This window comes from Peromyscus maniculatus, chromosome 17, assembly GCF_049852395.1.
Source record: "Peromyscus maniculatus bairdii isolate BWxNUB_F1_BW_parent chromosome 17, HU_Pman_BW_mat_3.1, whole genome shotgun sequence".
In the NCBI taxonomy this organism is placed as follows: domain Eukaryota; kingdom Metazoa; phylum Chordata; class Mammalia; order Rodentia; family Cricetidae; genus Peromyscus; species Peromyscus maniculatus.
The window spans coordinates 49,861,738-49,882,384 of record NC_134868.1 but is presented as its reverse complement, the minus strand read 5'-3'; the positions used below and the strand labels follow the sequence as shown (position 1 = coordinate 49,882,384).

The window sequence follows — 20,647 nt, the reverse complement described above, 5'->3', positions numbered from 1 at the left end:
ATGTGAGGGTATCTTCTCAGAAATGCAGTTTGGCAGTGCGTATCTAAAATCTTAGATATGTGTATACTTTTTGGCCCAGTAGTAATTCAAGCTTGTGGCATGATCAGTAGTTATTCTTGGTAAATTTTGAGAAAAATGGTGCTGCTCATCAGTTTGTTCAAGTGTTATTTATTTTAACCCTTAGTCTGGCTGAATTAAGTGCATAGAATTACAGTTTTTAAAACTGCAATGAACATGAAGGTCTTGTTTAGCATTTTGCTTCTTCTAAGCCATTAGGAATGTGTTTGTTTGTATGTGTATATGTACATGTATCTTAGCATAGAAATATTATTTTTTAATGCTCTTGTACTCAAGTAGGTAATTTCTAATGTTAATGCAAAAGCTTAGAAAACCTTAATACACATGTGTAAGTAAATACCATATGTAGATATAAATTAGCACATAGAAAATTTTAATCACCACTATTGGAAAGTTAAATTAGGGCAAACACTTGCCCAGAGTTAAGAAGTGTCAGTTAGCAAAAATGAGGTTTGGAGACTAGGCATTCTTTCAAAAAAGGATAGAGGAAATCACAGTTGATCGGGTATTGTTTATATTTGAGTCACATTGCTGTATCGCAGTCTTAAAAGGTGTGTTGGTTATCATACCCCTTTATACTAAAGAGATATCTTGCTCAGAGAATGCTAGAACTGGGGAAACCCTGTCTGTCTAAGCAATACTCCAGCTGATTCTCAAGGGAAGGACACAAGGGACTGTCAGGAAAGTGATAACATAATCTGGAGAAAGAACATAAGGCATTATCTTGGGTCAGGTGTGGTGGTTCAAGCCTGTCTCAGCACTCAGGAAACAGAGGCAGGAAGGTGATTGCAAGTCCAAGGCTTACCTTTTAAGTCCAAGGCTTACCTTTTAAGTCACAGATGTCAAGACCTGTCTCAAAAACCAAACAAAAACCTTTATAAACAGGTGAATAGATGAGGAGTGGAAGAAGATGGGATGATAAGGCAGGTTGGTACTTGGAGAAAGGAATTGGATGCCAGCATGTAGCAGTTAACCACTGGAATATGTTTTTATAAGTTTTGAGCCATGTGAGTAACTGGGTAAAACATATTTCAAGAGGATTAATCTAATAACAGTGTATAGAAAAAAATTATAGGACATAAAAAGTCAGGGTGTCGGTATATAAGAGATTGCATGTGATTTATTAAACCTCAAGAGTTAGGCATGTAAAAGACACTTAAAGTCAAAATGATAACAAAAGAAGAACAAGGGAACCATCACTTGGAAAACCCTGTTTGGGTGACTGAGGAAGATGGGGTGTGGAAGACAGAAAACAGCTCTCAGATAATCCCCAAACATTCAGAAGATAAGCCTCCACAGCTTCCTAGGATTAAGTTTAAATTGAGCAGGCCAGCAAGATGGCTCAGCAGGCAAGGGTGCTTGCTGCCAAGCCTGAGAGCCTGAGTACAGCCTCAAGGAGAGAGAACCACCTTCCAAAGGCTGCTGTCTGATAGCCACATACGAAGAGGGACATGTGTGCACACGTGCACACAGACAGTAAATACATGTAATAAAATGTTTAAAGAAATTACACTTGACAGTGTTTCTATTATTTTTTATGTCACCCAACTAAGAAATAGAAAATGGATTAGTTTATCTGTTAGATGATTGCTTTCTTATCTAAATTTATAACAATTCTCATGTAAAGTAAAAGTGGAAGCTGAAATTGATCTTTACTAACCTAATTATTAACTTTCTTTTGCCATCATTCTTAACTATTGTATCTTAATGTATACACTATTGAATAAATTAGTGATAAAATTAATTCAATTTAGTTACACCTAATTACAGTTCCCCAGATTATCGAATCCAGTGGAGAGGCTTTGTATACATAACTGAATGTCCTGTTTGGAAATAAACATGGTTCTCTGAATGACACTGTATTTTAATTTCAAGAAATTCTCATTTTAGTACATACTACTCAAGGCACTAGAGTGATTGGAAGAATTAAGAGTGTGACATAAACTGTCAGAAGGGATTTGGAAGGAGCTGAAGCTGTGGAAGATGATTAATAGGAAAGAAGTGGACTGATCGGTAAAACTGAGATTGAAGACTTACCTGACTACAAGAGAACATGGTGCTTCAGTGTTCAGTTTTCACCATTACCACCTGTCAAATCTTTTTTTTTTTTTTTTTTTAAAGGAAAGACTCATTTATGTTCACATGTGTGTTGAGATGCTGTATGTAGTGTGTGCCCATGGAGGCCAGAAGAGAGTGTTAGATCTCTTAGAGCTGGAGTTCCAGGGGTTATGAGCTGCCTTGTTTGGGTGTTAGGAACCAAACTCAGATCCTCTGGAAGAGCAGAGAACTCTCTTAACCACCGAGCTGTGTCTCCAGCCCCCTAGTACTTAACTCTTGAACGTCTTTTTCATTTACTTCATGATAGCATGCCTGAGAATAGTCCAGTTTCCCACTCAGCTAAGCTAAGACCTAGTCTTTATCCTTTAGGTGTGTGTGTGTGTGTGTGTGTGTGTGTGTGTGTGTGTATATAAAATGAAATGCTTTGACAATAGACATTTTCAATGTTTCACATCTGCTAAAAATTAAGTTCTATGAATTTATATATCTATGGGAGGAAATTAATTTGGAGTTATATTTACCCGATTATTGGAGAACAAATGGTCAGGACAGGCAAAGTCCTGAAAATCACTGGGAGACTGAAAGAGGTACAATTTAGGTTTTCACTTTAAGGGACAGATTTGAGAGAAGTTTATGGTTGTTTATGCAGAGTAATCTTGCTGGATAAGAGAAAGAATGTCAGAAATAGATCTTACTTTGATAATGAGCAGTACTTGATGCACAATTTTTAGTTCTTAGACTTGACTTGCAGTAAAGTTGTTAAGGTGAGTTATTTTTATATAACTGAATAAGAAAACTCAGCTTTTATGTAGTTAAAAGTATGAAGTGGTGAAATTTTAATCTCAGTACAAATTTAATTATTAATAGTTGATTTAAGTTGTTTTGATTTTTGTAGAGCACTTCAGTTGCTTTTCTAAATCCAGTCAGCAGTACACACACAGGACAACACAGGGAAAGAGTTGCACAGCCTCAGGGAAAATACAGGGGTCAGAGTGAGGACAGTCCATAGTACACTCAAATCATTGGCCTGGTGAGGCCATGACAATGAGACCAGCTATGCTTATTCTGTTACCGTGCTAAAATATACAGAGAATAAGATTCCCGGGTTAGCCATTTTTATGTACAATAAAGTAGCATTAGGACATTCAGAGTGTTGTGGAACCATAATCACCATTGTCCATTTCTAAAACCTTTCATCATCTCAGATGTTACCCATTAACCAATAACCTACTACCTCTGCCCCTAGATCCAGGATCCACTACTCTGCATTCTACTTCCTGATTTCTTGAATTTACCTGTCTTAGGTACCTAATAAAAATGGAGTTCAAAGTGCCTTTTTATGATGTACCATTTGGTTTAAAAATGAGTTTTAGTAATTTAGTTAAGCTTTCTTTTTTTTTGCATGTATTATAGATATTTTATATTCAAGTCTGGAAGAATGGTGCATTTATTATTGCCTTAGGGTTTCTGTTGCTGTGAAGAGACACCATGACCACAGCAACTCTTATAAAGGAGAACATTTAATTTGGGTGGCTTACAGTTTCAGAGGTGAGAAACATGGTGGGCATGCAGGCAGACACGGTGCTGGAGAAGGAGCTGAGAGTTCTGCATCTTGATTCGAAGGTGGTAGGAAGTGAACTGTGACACTAGATGTAGTTTGAGGATAGACCACAAAACTCACACCCACAGTGACATACTGCCTCCAACAAGGCTGTGCCTACCCCAGGAAGGCCACACTTCCTAATAGTGCCACTCCCTATGTGTTTATGGGGTCCAGTTACATTCAAACCACCACAGTTATCTATTGCCTCATGTTAGTGTTATTGGTCTTTGTCAATATCATTGTTATATGAATCAGGTACTTCTTGACTATCTTCTCTTTATGGATCTTCTTGAATACTTGTTTAGATATTTTTTTTATTCTAATTTTCACTAGGCTTTAAAAAGACAGTATCTTAGATGATGGATTTAGAGTTCTCAAAAATGCCCCTTATGTAAGATACACTAAAGTTTGTATCTAAAAGTTTTTATTTCATGCTATAAATTTCAAGTAACTGAAGTCACTTAGCTGGTTTTTTATTGTGTGTTTTTCAAAGATGGTTTCAAAAGTTCATGTGTTTGCTTCATTGCTGCCATCTGGTGACTGTTGGGGATATGTCAACATGGTGCTTAAAGCGGCAGTGCATCTTTAAAAATAAAAAGTGGCCTAGCATCTTAAACTTGATTTGCAAACCCATAATGTCATGTAACTGAATGTGGGGTTTAAAAAATAATGGGATAACAATAGGAAGGTTTTGAATGTGCAGCAGACAAAAAGTAATTGAAAATCAAATGTGTAATGAACCAAGTGTTTGTGGTGTTGCTCACCTATGTCACATTGTGCACTTTCCCCGCATCCTTGATTCTGGACCTACAACACAAGCACCGTGCTGCACTGCCTGAGAGCTTCCTCTCAGGACACCACTGAACATTACCTAGAATGCCTCAGCTCAGATTTGGGGTCATCGCATGTTAGGAACTGCAGTTTTTTATACCATTCAGCTAAAATGTTTTCTGCTGCTACAGAAGCATAATGGTTTAATTATGGAAAACAATGAGCATTAGTGTGTCCCTGCTGTCATTCTTGTGCATGTGAGTGTCAGAGCAGTGTATCTTTGGATTGTGTTGTGTCCGAGTGGCTGGTTTTTAAGATTACTATTTGAGTTGCTGACAAATTTCATAAAAAGTTAAGTGAATTTTGGCTTGGGTTTAAGACAGAATTTCCAATAATTTCTAAATGGCCCTAATCTTTCTTCTGACATTTTGTACTATGTATTTAGGTAAAACAGCATTGGACAATTATAAAATCAAAATATTGATTGATTTTGAACAATGTTGAGGAGGCACTGTGTCCTGCACTTTTGGATATCCAACCAGAATTTCATTCTATATGTAAAAAATGAATAAACCTATCTATGTTACTATGCAAATTTACTTTCATCTTTAATAAATGGCAAAGATACCAAAGAACTGTTTTAAATTTCATTATGATTTACTATCACTAAATATAATTTGTATGTCTGGGTTTTATATCTATATAACTGGGGTTGTATAAAAATTTTTTGGGCCAAAGGAGGTCACAGTGAAAGGAAGCCCTGACATAAGACAACAGACCCAAGTACAACTGAAGTGCTCGCAGCCCCAGGAGTCCCAGTGCTTTAGAGAAAGGGAGTGAGGGTGAGCGGCGATGATGGATGTCTCACCTTGTAGCTAGAGTTTTTCCTCTCCGGGTCCTGTCAAGCCCTGGCAATCCCATAGCCCATTTATAAAATAAACATACAGATGCTTATATTATTTAAACTGTTTGGCCTAATGGCTCAGGCTTCTTGCTAGCTGTTCTTATATCTTAAATTAACCCATTTCTATAAATCTATACCTTGCCACATGGCTCATGGCTTACCAGTATCTTACATGTTGGTACTCATGGCTGCGGCTGGCAGCATCTCCTGACTCAGCCTTCCTGTTCCCAGAATTCTCTTCTCTGCTTGTCCCGCCTATACTTCCTGCCCGGCTACTGGCCAATCAGTATTTTATTTATACAGAGCGACAGAGCGATATCCACAGCATCACCTAGTTATCCAGGCTATGGAATCACTGTGAGATGACTTTGTAAACTTTACATCAATGCACTGTTGTCTTCGTTCTCTTCCCAAGCGAGATACTATTTTTATTGTTTTTGTTCTGCCAGGTGTTCTGTAGTGTATGTGTGTAGTGCTTAGTGTTTGTTGTGCACTCTTGTCAGAAAAATCAGAGCCTTCCGAGAGTTTACAGTTGTTGACACATGTCAGTTAGATACCCATCCACATATTAACTAGTGAAAAGAATGAAGGGAATAAGTAAAGCAAGGAAGGGCCTTGTGTTGTTATGGTGGGTGGATTGCTTTGATGTGTTTAGTAGGGTGTTAAGAGAAAGCTGTACTGATAAGACTTTAGTAGAGATCAGAGAGATTTAGACAAGAGCAGTCAATATAGAAGGGAGCAAATGCAGACAGAGGTCCTGCTTTGGAATATCTGGCTTGTGAAGAAAACAGAAGCAGAGGTGATAGAGGGGGGTGCTGTTGGAAGTTAGACTAGGAGGTGATGAGGTCAGATGTGTGTGGTGGGTAGGATTTAGAGTTAGGCTGCTGCAGATCACACAGGGTCTTGTGGTTCACTTGGCATTTTGATCTGAACTGGAGACTTGTACTAGATGGTCTGAGGCAGCTAAATCACATGCCTCACCTTAACTCTTAACGGGTTCCCTCTGGTTGCTGTGCTTAATGGAGTGTAAATATAGCTGCAGGAGTCAGTTTACTTTAATATAGATCATGGCAACAGTAAGGTACAAGGATTAAACTTGGACAGATCTATGAACAGCGATTATATAGCATATTGTCTGGTTTTTTTGTAGACCTTTACAAGTTGTCTTTATGGGTTACCAGTAGTGTTTAGCTAAAGAGTCGATATTTGATTGGATCTGAAGCAGTGCATCAGTCTGTCACACTACTGCTTTCTTTTGTTTGTGTCGTTTTGTACATCCACATGGACCTTTTCCATATTTTGCATGTTGAATTTTATTTTTTCAAATTAAAAACTTTTCAAGTTAACATACAAAGTAATTAGTTTCAAAACATATATTTTTCTTTTCTTTTTGTAAGTGTATAAGTGGTTTACTTCCGTGTATGTCTGTATACCATATTGGTGCCTGATCTCCACAGAGGCCAGAAGAGGGCATCAGATCCTTTGGGACTAGAGTTACAAACAGTTGTGAACTAGGAATTGAACCCGGGTCCAGAACAGCCAGTGTGCTTAACCCTTGGGCCGTCTCTCTCTAGCCCCACACACATTCTTCCCTCACTACTCTCCCCTATCCCCCTCCCCTCCCCTTCCTCTTACTGTAAATGACAAAATTACATTCTTTTTGGTATTGAGTGAAACATCATTGAAGACACATTTTGAAACAGATTATTGCATAGATCTATTGCATTATCTTTCTGTCTGTCTAGCTGTATCTATAGACGGGGTAGTGCTCTGTACCTCAGGTTGGCCTCCAGTCTTTGATTCTTCTGCCTCAGTACTTAGAGTAAGAGCAGTTATTGCCATACCTGGCTAGTGATGTTGCCCTTTATTGTAGTAGAGAAGTGGAGGCTGTTCTGCAAGGACTCCACCCTTTCTCTCCTTTATTTTCTTTATTGATGCATGCTTTTCGGATTTTGTCTTGATTGGGGATGTGTGTCCAATCTCCAGTTTTAAAAAAGGATTTATTTATTTGTGTATGTCTCTGTGTGTACCTGTACGAATGTATGAGTATATGTGTAGAGGTCAGAAAAGGGCATCAGAGCTGGAATTAACATGTGTTTGGAGAATACCTGGCTTGTTATATAAGTGCTCTTAACTACTGAGCCATCTCTCCAGCCCCTCCACTCTCCATTTTGATAGGCAATGTTTTTGTTATGTTCTTCTTGGCTCCAGCCAGTCTTACCTCTGAACCTTTTCTATCATTGCTTTTTTGTGTTCTAGAATGTTCTATCTAGCCATTTCCTGACCCACCTTTGGCAGATAATCTTCCTTCCTTCCTTCCTTCCTTCCTTCCTTCCTTCCTTCCTTCCTTCCTTCCTTCCTTCCTTCCTTCCTTCTTCCCTCCCTCCCTCCCTCCCTCCCTCCCTCCCTCCCTCCCTCCCTCCTTTCTGGAGCTGAAGACTGAACTCAGGGTCTTGCGCTTGCTAGGCAAGTGCTCTACCACTGAGCTAAATCAGCAACCCCAATTTTATTTCTTATTTTCCAGAAATAAGTAAAACTATAAGAAATGGCATCTTCAACTTTTGCCCGTTTTTACTATTCTTCCTTCAAGGCAAATAAATATCTGTATACTATTCTGTATTGTTAAAACCAGTCTTTACCCATGTTTTAAAAGTCACTCTTCTTTTCTAAACCTTTGGTGTGAAACCATTCTATATTGTTGTTGTCATTACTGTCAGATGCTAATAAATGTGACTGTTGTGCACTTAGAGCTACTGTGGCTGGAAATTAAGTGTGTTTAGAATTAATAAGCACAAGTAGGGGCAGCTCTAGGCCTGGCTCCATAGTGTGTTTCTACTTGCTTCTGTTCTTGTTTGTTTCTTGAGTGTTTGACTGTTTTTGTCCACTGTTCCACATTATAAAATGAGTTTACCTTTCATACCATAAACACTTAGAATATATTGAAGCCATTTGGTATCTTCTTTTGTTTTCAGCAATTTCTTGTCTGCTTTCTGTCCCCTTCCTAACAGTGTCCATTTCTGACTCTAGTTCTATGTAATGAGGTCTCCAAGTGTAGAGTACAGTCAATATTTTATCTTCCCAATTGCAGTTCTATACTGCTGTGTCAGGATGGCTGTCCCTGGGAAGAAAGGAAGAGGTAGCATATCGGAAAGGATTGCTGAGATGGAATGTTCTTGAGACATGGGTGATGATTCTGTGGTCATTGATTCCATAGTAATTTAAGGAGTACACTTATAGCCTGTATGTTTCCAGTATGTTTTAATTAGAAAGTTAACATTTAAGTTTAAAGAAATGAGTAAACATTGATAGAAATGTGGTAACTCTAAATTGTCTGAAACAAATACCAGTGATGATCTGGATATTGGTATTCAGAATTTAGAAGAGAGAATAGCCTAGAGAAAGATTTTAATGACATCAACAAGCAGATGATAATTGAAAGTACCCAGTGAGATTGAGTGGATAGAAAAGAATACAGAGTGAGGAATAGGAAAATAGATGTCAGAGATAAGGAATATCAATGTTTTCAAGTGTTGGAAGAAAAAAAAGGACACCAAAAAAGACCAGACTGAAACATTTGGAAAGATAACCTCACTACATATAGACAGTGCTTGTTGATGGCACCAAGAACTACTTAAATAAAATCATACATTATTATTATTTGTGATATTCATAAAAGTTGTTTATGTTATAAAAACTTGGTCATACCATTTGTCTTAGTGACTTTTCTATTGCTGTGAAGAGACACCATGATCAAGGCAACTTACAAAAGCAAGCATTTAGTTGGGAACTTGCTTACAGTTTCATGAGGTGAGTCTCCACATGGTAGCAGGCAGGCAGGTGCAGGCATGGCATTGGAGCTGCTGAAAGCTTACATGAACAATCACAAGGCAGGGAATGAGTGAGCTCCCTTACAGTTTCAGAGAGACTCCATTATGGTCATGGTGGAAAGTATGGTGGCAAGTAGGCGGCAGGTAGTGTACTGTTGAAGTAGGTAAGGGCTCTCTATCTTGATCCAAAGGCAGCAAGCAGGGTGAGGAGAGTGACAGGGTAGGAGGAGACAGAGACTGAGACTGTTGTGGGTGTTTGAAATCTCAAAGCCCACTCCCAGTGACACACCTCCTCCAACAAGGCCACACCTCCTAATCCTTCCCAAACAGTTTACCAACTAGGAACCAAATATTTAAATATATGAGCCTGTGGAGGCCATTCACATTCAAATCATCACACCGTCTGTATTAGTTAGGATTCTTCTCTAGAGTCATAAAACTTAGGGAATGAAAATCTCTCTCTCTCTCTCTCTCTCTCTCTCTCTCTCTCTCTCTCTGTGTGTGTGTGTGTGTGTGTGTGTGTGTGTGTGTGTGTGTGTGAGAGAGAGAGAGAGAGAGAGAGAGAGAGAGAATTTATTGGAATGACTTACAGGCTGCAGTCCAGCAATGGCTAATGGTGAATTAAAAGTCCAAGAATCTTGCAATGAAAGGATAAATAAAAAAGAAAGGCAAAGTGGGTACCTTTCGGCAGGCCCTGCTCAGGAATGCCATTAAGCAAATACCCCAGGCACAGTAGAACTAGTGCAAGAGGCTTATTGGGGGAGGGGGACGGGGAAGGAGGGGGAGTGAAAGGCCATGTCGGAGTGGGGACTTGAGAGAGGCAGACAGACAAGAGGAAGAAGAGAAGCAGGAGAGGAAAGAAGAGACAGAGGAGCAAGAGGCAAGAGAGAATGGAGAGCAGGCTGTGCTCTGGCGGGCACTTTCAAAGTGTGCACATGTCATAGAGCTGATGGTGGAAAGGCACCTGGCAACAGTTGTCGCTCAGTCCCATGAGGCTGGGTGTCCATGCTGTGTGGTCTGTGCCGGAATCCCGAAGAAGTAGGCTCCAATGCCAGTGAAGGAGTGGATGTGCTGACAAGGTGAGGGCAAGCAGGAGAAAAACAAGCATGCCCCCTCCTTCCCTTGTACTTACCTAGGCTTCCAGCAGGAGGTGTGGCCCAGATTAAAGGTGTGCTTTCTGGCCTTAAGGTCCAAATTAAAGGTGTTTATCTTCCTGTCTCAAGATCCTGATCAAAGCTATGTTGTCTTCCTGCCTCACGATCTGGATCACAAGTGTGCTCTCCATTTGGGGATCATAGTTCATTCCAGATATAGTCGAGTTGACAACCAAGAATAGCCATCACACTATCCCTCTGCCTAAAATCTTCCAATGGTACATTAGAGGCCATACCATAAACCCCAGATCTTATGACCTATTTTCTAGGCCTTTACAGTTTACTTCTTTATGATTTTTCCAGGGCACATATATCCCAAGTATGATCTGATCCTAGATATAATTTTTTTGTCCTTACATCTTGGGTAGAAGCAAACTTTATGAAAACTTACTGAGTAGGAATTTTAGGAAGAGTGATATAATTGCCTCAAAGTTATGTAAACTCAGAATAGAGTGTAAAACTAACTTTAATTTTATGTTCATACTAAAAAAAGTACTAGTAATGGAATCAATTGTGTTTTTCTCTGCAGCCAGTTGCTGAACCAATACCCATCTGTAGTTTCTGTCTTGGTACAAAAGAACAGAACCGGGAAAAGAAGCCTGAGGAACTCATCTCCTGCGCAGACTGTGGCAATAGTGGTAGGTGGTTCCGTTTGCCTTCTGACACATCTGCAAGACAAGGAGAAGGTTGCTGAAATGAGTCGGTAATCTTTAAGCCTTGCCAAATGCATGCATGCTTTAACTTAATTCTGGTTTGCGGTAACTGAGTGGAGCTTTTACACTACAGAGGGATTTGAATAGCTGAATTGTTTAGTTAACTTAATTCTGTTTCAGGTGTTCTTAGTAAATGTTCTGTGAACTTACCTTTTTCTGATCTTTATATTTCATTATTAAGTAACTGTTTAAATCACATGGTTTAAAGTTGTTTGTTTGTTTTAAATAAACACAATTCAGGCTGATGAGAAAGCTCACTGAGTAAATCAAGTACTTGATGCACAAGCTTGAAGACCTGATTCAACCCCTAGATCCAGTGTAAAGATTTTAGTTCAGTGTGCTAATCTGCATTTGTAATCCCAGCACTGTGGAGTGGGGACAGAGAGGTTCCTGGGGCTTGCTAGCTGGACAACCTAGCCTATTGAATGACTCCAGGTCAGTGAGAGACCCTGTCTCAAAAACAAAGTGGAGGACTCCTCAGGAACTGCAGCTGAGTGAGGTTAAACACCTTCCTTCCCCTCATGCAGTGTACCTGTACACCTAAGTGTGCTCACACAGACAACATAACTCCTTTCCTTTCTTGGTTTGTCTCAGACTTGATCTATAGACCCAGAAAGAGCAGGTTTGTTTTTCTGGATTGTTACATAGGGCATTGCTGACACTGGGGTTTATTGAGCCTATGAAATCCTGGGCCTATAGAAAGATTTTTCCGAGTCTACTAATTTGCTAGTTCCAGAGATCTTCTTACTCTACTTTTTAGGAATGCACAAGATTTTATAGGAAGGCTTTAATGAAGCAGCATTATCTTTTAATCATTGTTTCAGTTTCAGGGTTTAAGTTTTAGCTTTGCATGTCTGCTCCTTACCCTGGCAGTGGAACCCAGCCAGGGCTTTATACATGTCAGGAAAGTGCTCTACCGAGTGAGCTATAGCCCCAGCTCAAGCTTTTGAGTTTTTATTTATAGAAACATTAGAAGAAGGTGGGAATAAATCTTGAGTGCTGAGAGACCATATACAGTACAGTATCATAAGCAAAAGTGAACTCTGGGTAGATTTCAGAGTGAAGCACAAAAACTATAAAAACCAGAGTTGATTAGAAATTATCATAGCTTCCATTCCAGTAACTATTTTAACTGTATGTAAATGTTCATGGAGATGTATAGACTTTGGGTCTGGTTAGTTTGGGGATGTGAGTTTTTGTAAGTTTTTTTAAAATTTAAAAGTCTATAAAAATAATAATAGCAGTTATCTATTGCTACAGAAATAAATTAATCTAAGACCTTGCAGCTTATATCAATGACAGACATTTTAATTTTATACTGTTTCTGTGCCCTGGGAATTAGGAAGTGGCTTATATAAGCAGTTTGACTTGATATCTTATGAGGATAAACTTAGGATTTTAATTGGTGCCTCAGACACCTAAAGCTCCTATGGTGGCTCATTTACCTGACTGGCAAATTAAGGCTATTGCCTGGTAAAAAGAATCCTCAGGTTTTTTTCCCATGTGGACCTGTAGATAAGGCTGTGTGAATATCCACAACATGGCAGCTGGCTTTCTCGAAGCACCTTCCATAAAAAACAAGGAAGAGTCTTGAATATCTTCTGTAACAACCTTATAGAAGCTATGCTGTCATTCCAACAACACTGCATTGGTTATACAGATCAACCCTACTTCAATGAGAGAAAAATCTACTTAAGAGGGAAAGACTGTTTGGAGACTGGCCCTCACAGTGATCAGGGAAGAAAAGCATGAGCATAGTCAAATCTGTAAATTGTTATTTTCTAAAATATTTAAAAACATATTTTGTTGTTTTTCTGTTGGCACAGAGGCTGCACTTTAATCTGCTGCTGTTTTAGCCAACAAATGTGGCTCTGAGTTCCTGGGCTGCTTCTCTGGCAGTGGCCTGGCTGCTCAGGCTGTGGCTTGGCGGGGGCTCTGTTCCTGCAGGCGCCAGCTGTGTTGCTGCCACCAAATACAGCATTTAGTTAAATCTCTATTGTTCCGGTTATCAGTAAGACTCAGAAGACAAAGACTGGGGTGAAAACTGCCAGCTCAGAGAGGCCGAGTAGCAACTAGCAGACCTTCTTTCTTTGCCGCCATCTAGGAAAGAGAGCGTTCTTCCTATCTGCCAGAACCTACGCTACACTAATTCCCTCCCTAGTACTTCGATAGGTGTCAGACACCCTATAATTCTCTATGATTACTTTCTGTCAATTAATTGCTAACTCGGCCTCCTGACCCAAGGTTGATTTTTATTTAATTAATGCAAACTCAAACTTGGGGTTCATAGTGTGATCAGATATCCCACAACAGTGCATAACCTAAAATAAAAAGAGCAAGAATAATTTGGGGGAAATAATTACATTCGATATGGGAAAGATCCAAATGCTATATGAGTTAAAAAAAAAAGTACATTTCTAGAGCCGGGCGGTGGTGGCGCACGCCTTTAATCCCAGCACTCGGGAGGCAGAGGCAGGCAGATCTCTGTGAGTTCGAGGCCAGCCTGGGTTACAGAGTGAGATCCAGGAAAGGCGCAAAGCTACACAGAGAAACCCGGTCTCGAAACCCCCCCCCCCAAAAAAAAAAAGTACATTTCTAAGTGTGAAGTCTAGAGTCTGTGAACAAGCAGCTTATGCAGAGAAAATTAATTGCTGAACATATAAAAAGAACTTCACCTACAGAATGACAGGAATGCATGCCAAATGGTAGGAAAATGTAGTTTTTAGAGTTTGAAACAGTGTATATTGAAAGCACAGTGCAATCTTCTGAGGGAAATACAACAAAGGTTCATACTTTGTTAGTGGCACTGGATGTTACACCATGACTTTTGGAAACGTTTGCCCATACATTTCAACCAATAAAACTGAAAATGTCCTTACACTCACCAGTCTTACTTCCAGGAGTTGTTGTCCTCCTCCCCATGGTGTTAATTTAAAATAAGCAAACTGTAACCATGATGTCTTGGTTAGGGTTTCTATTGCTAGGCTCAAGCATCATAGAAAAAGAACTTGTGGAGCGAAGAGTTTATATCACGGTCCGTCATTGAAGCCAGTCAGCCCAGGAACTCAAGCAGGGGCCCTGGGGAACACTGCTTACTGGCTTGCTCAGCCCGCCTTCTTACAGCACCTAGAGACCACCTGCCCAGGGTGACACCACTCACCACATTAATCATTAATGGAGATAGCAGCACCACGTGTATTGCCCTGCAGACAAGTCTTATAGAAGCATTTTCTCAATTGGGAATCTCTCTTCCAAGATATGTCTAGGTTTGTGTCAAGTTGAAAACCAACCAGTAAATATTTAACAATAGGGAAATGGTCATGCGGGTGATCATTTATCAATCAGTAGCATATAATCAGTTTAAAGAATAAGAATATGAAGTTTACTAGAATTAAATAATGAAAAGCGGAAACAGAAACTACACATTCTATAGCTGTGACTTTCAGCTAGTTTTAGAAGGCAAAGTAGAACATGAAAATAGCTATTATTAGAGATGATGTATGTAGGCCACACTTCTGCTTTTCTTCAGTGTCTGTGTTTTGATGACAAGCTTACTACCTCATAAAAGAGGCAATTCTTTAGAAATGGAAAAAAGAGAAAAGATTTAACTAGCTCTTCTCTCACAAAAGAAGAAAGATAGCTATTCAAGGAGTGGAACTAAAGTTTTTATCTAATTCTTTTATCAATAAAAACTTGGGCGTCAGATATTGGAGTAAAAACCTGATTGACTGAAGAAGTGCCAGAGAAGCAACTGGTGACCTCCCCTCTCTTCCCCTCCCTTCTCCCCCTCCCCCTCTCCTTGATCCAAAAGGGCTGAGAATCTAAGCCCCTGTGTCTCTTTCTATGTCCTGGGTCCTCTAAAAACTATGGCTAATTTTGATCAGCTAGTAGCTAGCTCCACCCTCTGGTTCATGGTAAACTTTATTGGCAGTCTTAGGAGTGTCAGAGTGCAATCAAAATATCCCACAACATGGATACTGAGTCTGAAAACTGGAGAATCAACATATATAGTAACTCGTGGGAGAAGAATCCCTTCCTTCGCAGCACTCCATCCCTCCAGCTGCTGTTGCCCCTCATCCGGGAGAAATGCTACTTTTCTTTAGATTTAGCTGAAGTAGCTTAAACCATGAGCATGGGATTGCTTCAAGTTTGGTATTTTTATCCTATACTTTAAAATTCTGATACTAAACTTTTCTCAGTAAACAATGAGAGCACAGCCAGTGAAATGGCTCAGTGGGTAGGGTGTTGATCACCAACCGGACAACCCGAGTGTGATGCTCGAGACCCACAAGGCAGAAGGAGAGACCCGACTCCTGTGCACTGTCCGTTGACTTTTGTTCCTGCATGTGCGCTCACATATGTGCTCACACAGTGAGGACATAAATAACAATAACAGTAATAATAGTTGGATTGGCAAGATGGATTAGCAGATAAAGACACTCACCCTGAAAGCCTGGTGACCCCTCAGAACCCATGTAAAAGTAGAAGGAGGGAACTAACTCCACAAAGTTGTCGTCTAAATTCTACATACCAACTGTGACATGCATATACGCAGCCACAAATAATTTAAACTGAGTATAAATGTGAATCAAAAATCCTCCTTTAAAATATGTACATAGATCTTATTTTCTAGGGTGTTAGCAAAATATGTATAAATAGATTTTTGTGTGTTCTTTCAGAGGTGACCTGGGCATATTTGTATTCATATAAATACCAGCACGTGTGCAAGCATAATAATTTGATACAGGCTCAATACAAGTTTGGACATGGTTTTTATACTTACATTGTGGGCAGATATGCTAAATCCTGTTTGGTTTAGGAAAACTGACTTGGAATGCAAAGTCTTGATGACATATTATATGGCAAGCTTCCAGGAGCATCATGTTTTATCTGATATAGTTCAGATAATTGCCATTTTTCTACCATTTCTTGAGTATCATTACAAAATAATTTGATTTTTCATCACTGAAGTGTTTTTCTCTTATTAGGTCATCCATCCTGTTTAAAGTTTTCCACAGAACTAACAGTGAGAGTGAAGGCCTTACGGTGGCAGTGCATTGAGTGTAAAACGTGCAGCTCCTGTCGTGACCAAGGCAAAAATGCAGTGAGTATCTTGCCTCTGCCATGGCTACTTCTTTCAGTAGCCTTTTCCAGGTAGATAATCATTAGTTTAGAATACTGTTCTGTTCACTTGGGCATAGACTGCTCTGAGGTGATTGGGAAAGCAACTTGGTCATATATTTGCAGAGATACTAAACTGTTTTCAAGAAAGCTTCCAGTTCTTTTGAGCAGTATAGAGGTATTGATTTATGAATGTTTTCTTCCTAATTACAAATCATCCTTTTGATTTTTATTAAGATAGACCAAGGTTAGCTCTTATCTGGCTATGAATGTACGAAAACATATTGAACCTGTAGTTCTTCACCAAGATTGGATGATGCAAAACTTTCTGCTAACTCAGACTGTTTCCTAAGTTAATACTGATTAAGGAAAATTTTATTATGGTAGTATTTGAAGCTTCTTAGTCTCGATAAGTCCTGAAACTTTCTGTCTCCTAAGGTTAAGCAGAAATATCTTTTCCCTTTTTCTTTTCTCTTCTTTTTTTTTTAAAGGATAACATGCTCTTTTGTGATTCATGTGACCGAGGTTTTCACATGGAATGTTGTGATCCACCACTCACACGGATGCCAAAAGGTGAGAAGTCCTTTCTGAAAATCAAATAACATCGCTGAGAAAGGGTGTTAGTTAGTGGAACCCCATTTATCTGCTGTTAAGATAAAGAAAATAATTGATTTTCATTTTGAAGTTGTATAAATAGACAGCTGACATCTTAAAGGTAGAATATAGTTTCTGATCAGCTTGTTAACATTTTTTTGGATTTATGTTCACTTATTTTCAACATTGCAGTGTCTATGAAGGATGAAATAGTTTGTTTAAATATTTGCTAGTCTCTGCTAGAAGCTAAAATACTTGACTCATGTAATATCTTGAAATCTGTCTTTTTTAAAGGAAGAGATAAAATTGTACTAGGATATGTTGTTTGTAGCAGTGCTCAGTACTTTTTAGGGTCCAGAACTCAGATCGATTTATTCAAAACTTAAAAAAAAAATTAATCAAATAATTTGTAACCAAATGAGTACCCAAATCATAAGGTACAGCTTAATGCTATTAGATTGTTTTGACACTTGTTTCTTTTTTTTTTTTTTTTTGGTTTTTCGAGACAGAGTTTCTCTGTGTAGCTTTGTGCCTTTCCTGGAACTCGCTTTGGAGACCAGGCTGGCCTCGAACTCACAGAGATCCACCTGGCTCTGCCTCCCAAGTGCTGGGATTAAAGGCGTGCGCCACCACCGCCCGGTGTCACTTGTTTCTTAAAAAGGTGTTGGTTGGGATTTAATTGCCATTTGGTTAGATTTCCATGGAGTACGGTTTGGTTATATGTTTATAATTTCTTTTTTTTTTTTTTTTTTTTTTTTGGTTTTTCGAGACAGGGTTTCTCCGTGTAGCTTTGCGCCTTTCCTGGAACTCACTTGGTAGCCCAGGCTGGCCTCGAACTCACAAAGATCCTCCTGCCTCTGCCTCCCGAGTGCTGGGATTAAAGGCGTGCGCCACCACCGCCCGGCTGTTTATAATTTCTTTAAAAGACAATGTCAAGCTTTGTCTAGTGGCATAGAGCTATCTATAATCCCAACTTTTGGGGATTCTGAGAGATGGACATCATAAATTCAAGATTTGCCTGAACAAAGTAAATTCAAGGCCAGTCTAGGTAACTTTTCATGACCCCCATTTTTTGTTTTAGAAGGAAAAAAGGTGTAGAGAAATAACTCAGTAGGTTGCAGTGACAGACTATTTCAATTTAGTTGACACCCCTGTTTTTCCCACTACATGTGCATAGATGGTATTTGAACTCTTGATTATGATCTGTGTGTTTCCTCAGTCTAACACCTGTAGGACTTTTGATACTGTCTGCTCAGAGGTGGAAAGGGACTCAGCCTTAGTTTACAGCCACTTAGAGTTCTTCCTTCATTTGTCCTAATGCCACCCTGCTGTCATCTTTGGAAACACCCTAAATAGATGCATGAATAACCCACTCTGTTTAAAAGACAGGGTCTCTCTGTGTGGTCCTGGTTCTCTTAGAACTCAACTCTATGGACCAGGCTGACCTTGAACTCAGAGATCCTAAAGGCGTGCACCACCACCACCACCACCACCACCACCACCACCACCACCACCACCACCACCTGGCATGAATAACTCCCTTTTCCTCTCCTTTGCATCTGTTTGAAGTTGAGATATGAGGCTATTTGAGAATCTTTCAAGATAAGGAGGATTTTCTTAGGAGTTCTTTCCTGTGCATTTAACTTCTACAAAGGGGATTTAATAGTAACTTAAGGCAGGAAAGATTTTATTTTGAATTTATTTTAGACTTAGAGAAAGCTGGCAAAATAGAGCGTAGCTTCCTTATTAGTGCCCCTAACATTATCATTGTACAAAAGCCGTAAGACACAGACAGAATCCAGAAAGTCAGTGTTGACATGATTAACTCTAACCAGAGACCTCATTTGAATTCTCTAGATCTATTTAGGATCTCGCACTTAGTGTCATACTACTTTGATTATCATCAGCTTCTGATAACTTTGTCTTTCCTGACCTTGATTTATTTGGAGAGTACTAGTCTGTTATTTCACTGAAAACCCCTCCATTTATGATTAGATCAAGTTTATGAATTTGACAGTAAGATGATGTGCTGCATTTCCTAGTGTATCACAGCAGATAGATAGTAGTGATATACCTTACTACTAGACTGTTAATTTTGATCACTTAATTACAGTCAGAGAGAAACCTGACAGGTTTTCCCTTTTGCCCACTAACTGGCAGCTCAATCTTTCTTGCTTGTGTAGCTGCTAATGTGGTATTTGCATAATGATGACTGTCTAGTCCACCGTTCTTTCTAACCTGACTAACTGAAATTCTGACTTAAATAACTGTTACCACTTTCTGAAACATTCATTTATTAAATTACTTAAATCATTGACAACATATGAATTTTTTATTCTATGGATGATCAGTCATTGCTTTAATCATTTGGCCATTGGAGACACCCTCAAGTTGACTGCTGAGTCCTTTTAACATAACTCTCTGAGTATTTTCTGGCATTATAACATTATAAGATTTTTCAAACTATTAGATTTTCCCCTTCCTTGTCCTGGAATCAACCATTAGTCTAAGAAACCTGGCTTTTTTTTTTTTTTTTTTTTTTTAATTGTAGGATTGTAATTCAGAACTAGTATCTGGGTCCTACTTGTAGATCAAAATTTCTTTCTCCCCCCCCCCCCCCCGCCCCCTTGAGACATGGGTGTCTCTGTTCAGTAGCGCTTGCTGTTCTAGAAGTCAATATGTAGACCAGGCTAGTCTGGAACTCAGAGATCTACCTGCCTCTGTTGAATTAAAGGCGTGATGCACCCAGCTAGAGCAGAAATTTTTGACTGAGAATCAGTGGTTCCTGTCCATTTGCAAGCTTCAAGGGTGTGTATGAATTTCTTTTAGCTGTTTGTAGATGTTTGTATGTGTATGTTTTCATGTCTTTTTTTCTTTGCCAGAAGCATTTCATTCGATTTTCACATTAGTCCTTAACCTTGAGAGGCTGGAATATCTGAAATCTTTCAGTATATTTGTAGCTACACTTTTGTATAGAATTTTATTCTTTTACAGGCATGTGGATATGTCAAATATGTCGACCTAGGAAAAAAGGACGAAAACTTCTACAAAAGAAGGCTGCGCAGATAAAACGGCGCTATGCTAATCCAATAGGACGTCCAAAAAACAGGTTAAAGAAACAAAACACGGTGTAAGTTGTACTTATGGCAAGGTGAGGGGAGCAAAGGATAGGGCTTTGTCTATAGTGTAGGAATCACTTGTTTTCTTATAAAAAAGAGTCCCATTGTTATACCTGGTACTTTCATATGACGTGCTTACTTTTACTGAGCTTTTAGTAGAGGGCCAGGCAGGCACTCCTCTAAGTGCCTTTTATGTTCAGTCATTCAGTTCTTCCAGCCACCTAATGAAGCGTAGATGCTGTCGCTACTTAATTTTTCAAAAGTGGAAGCTAAGGTACACAGACATTAATTTGCATAAAGTTATATAGTAAGTGTTGAACTGGAATGAAATCCTAAGTCAGGCACCAGACTGATGGTTAACTTTTCCTTACGCTGCTGCTTGTGTAAAAGCAGTAAAGGAACGCCTGTAATTGTGTGACTCTTTCTGATGCAGCCTCAGCGATTCATCAGTAGACACAATCAGGTCACTGGGTCAGCTCTTACTGAGGTGACAACCAAATCCTATTTTTGTGTTTTCCTGAGAAGAGGAATATGTTTTCATCTTTTATCAAAAAATCAAAAATTGTAGACTGGGAAGTTTCTGGAGGTGTTGGGACAAGTTTCAGTAGCTTTCTGTCTTTTAGGAAAACCTTTATAGTAATTCACCTTTTAAAAGTGTTTTCAAATCTGTAAACCTCTTTTTAGTCTCAAGAAATTTGTGTATCT

General features: G+C 39.2%; 1 protein-coding gene and 1 long non-coding RNA gene across 3 annotated transcripts in view; both read left to right on the top strand.

Moving 5' to 3' along the window:
* Kat6a (lysine acetyltransferase 6A) overlaps positions 1-20,647 on the top strand; it is an 83,196-nt gene that overhangs the window by 29,801 nt on the left and 32,748 nt on the right. Inside the window, exons 2-5 of one of the 2 annotated variants that reach the window (XM_006982989.4) lie at positions 10,925-11,033; positions 16,097-16,212; positions 16,721-16,802; positions 19,818-19,953. In XM_006982989.4, coding sequence (XP_006983051.1) covers positions 10,925-11,033; positions 16,097-16,212; positions 16,721-16,802; positions 19,818-19,953 — 443 coding nt within the window. Of the gene's footprint in view, positions 1-10,924; positions 11,034-16,096; positions 16,213-16,720; positions 16,803-19,817; positions 19,975-20,647 lie in introns of those variants that run through there. The other variant, XM_076553637.1, reaches the window with a different exon arrangement.
* On the top strand, positions 11,040-13,992 carry LOC143269062 (uncharacterized). The gene is made up of 2 exons (XR_013045397.1): positions 11,040-13,517; positions 13,697-13,992. It is a non-coding gene; the product is annotated as an uncharacterized LOC143269062 (long non-coding RNA).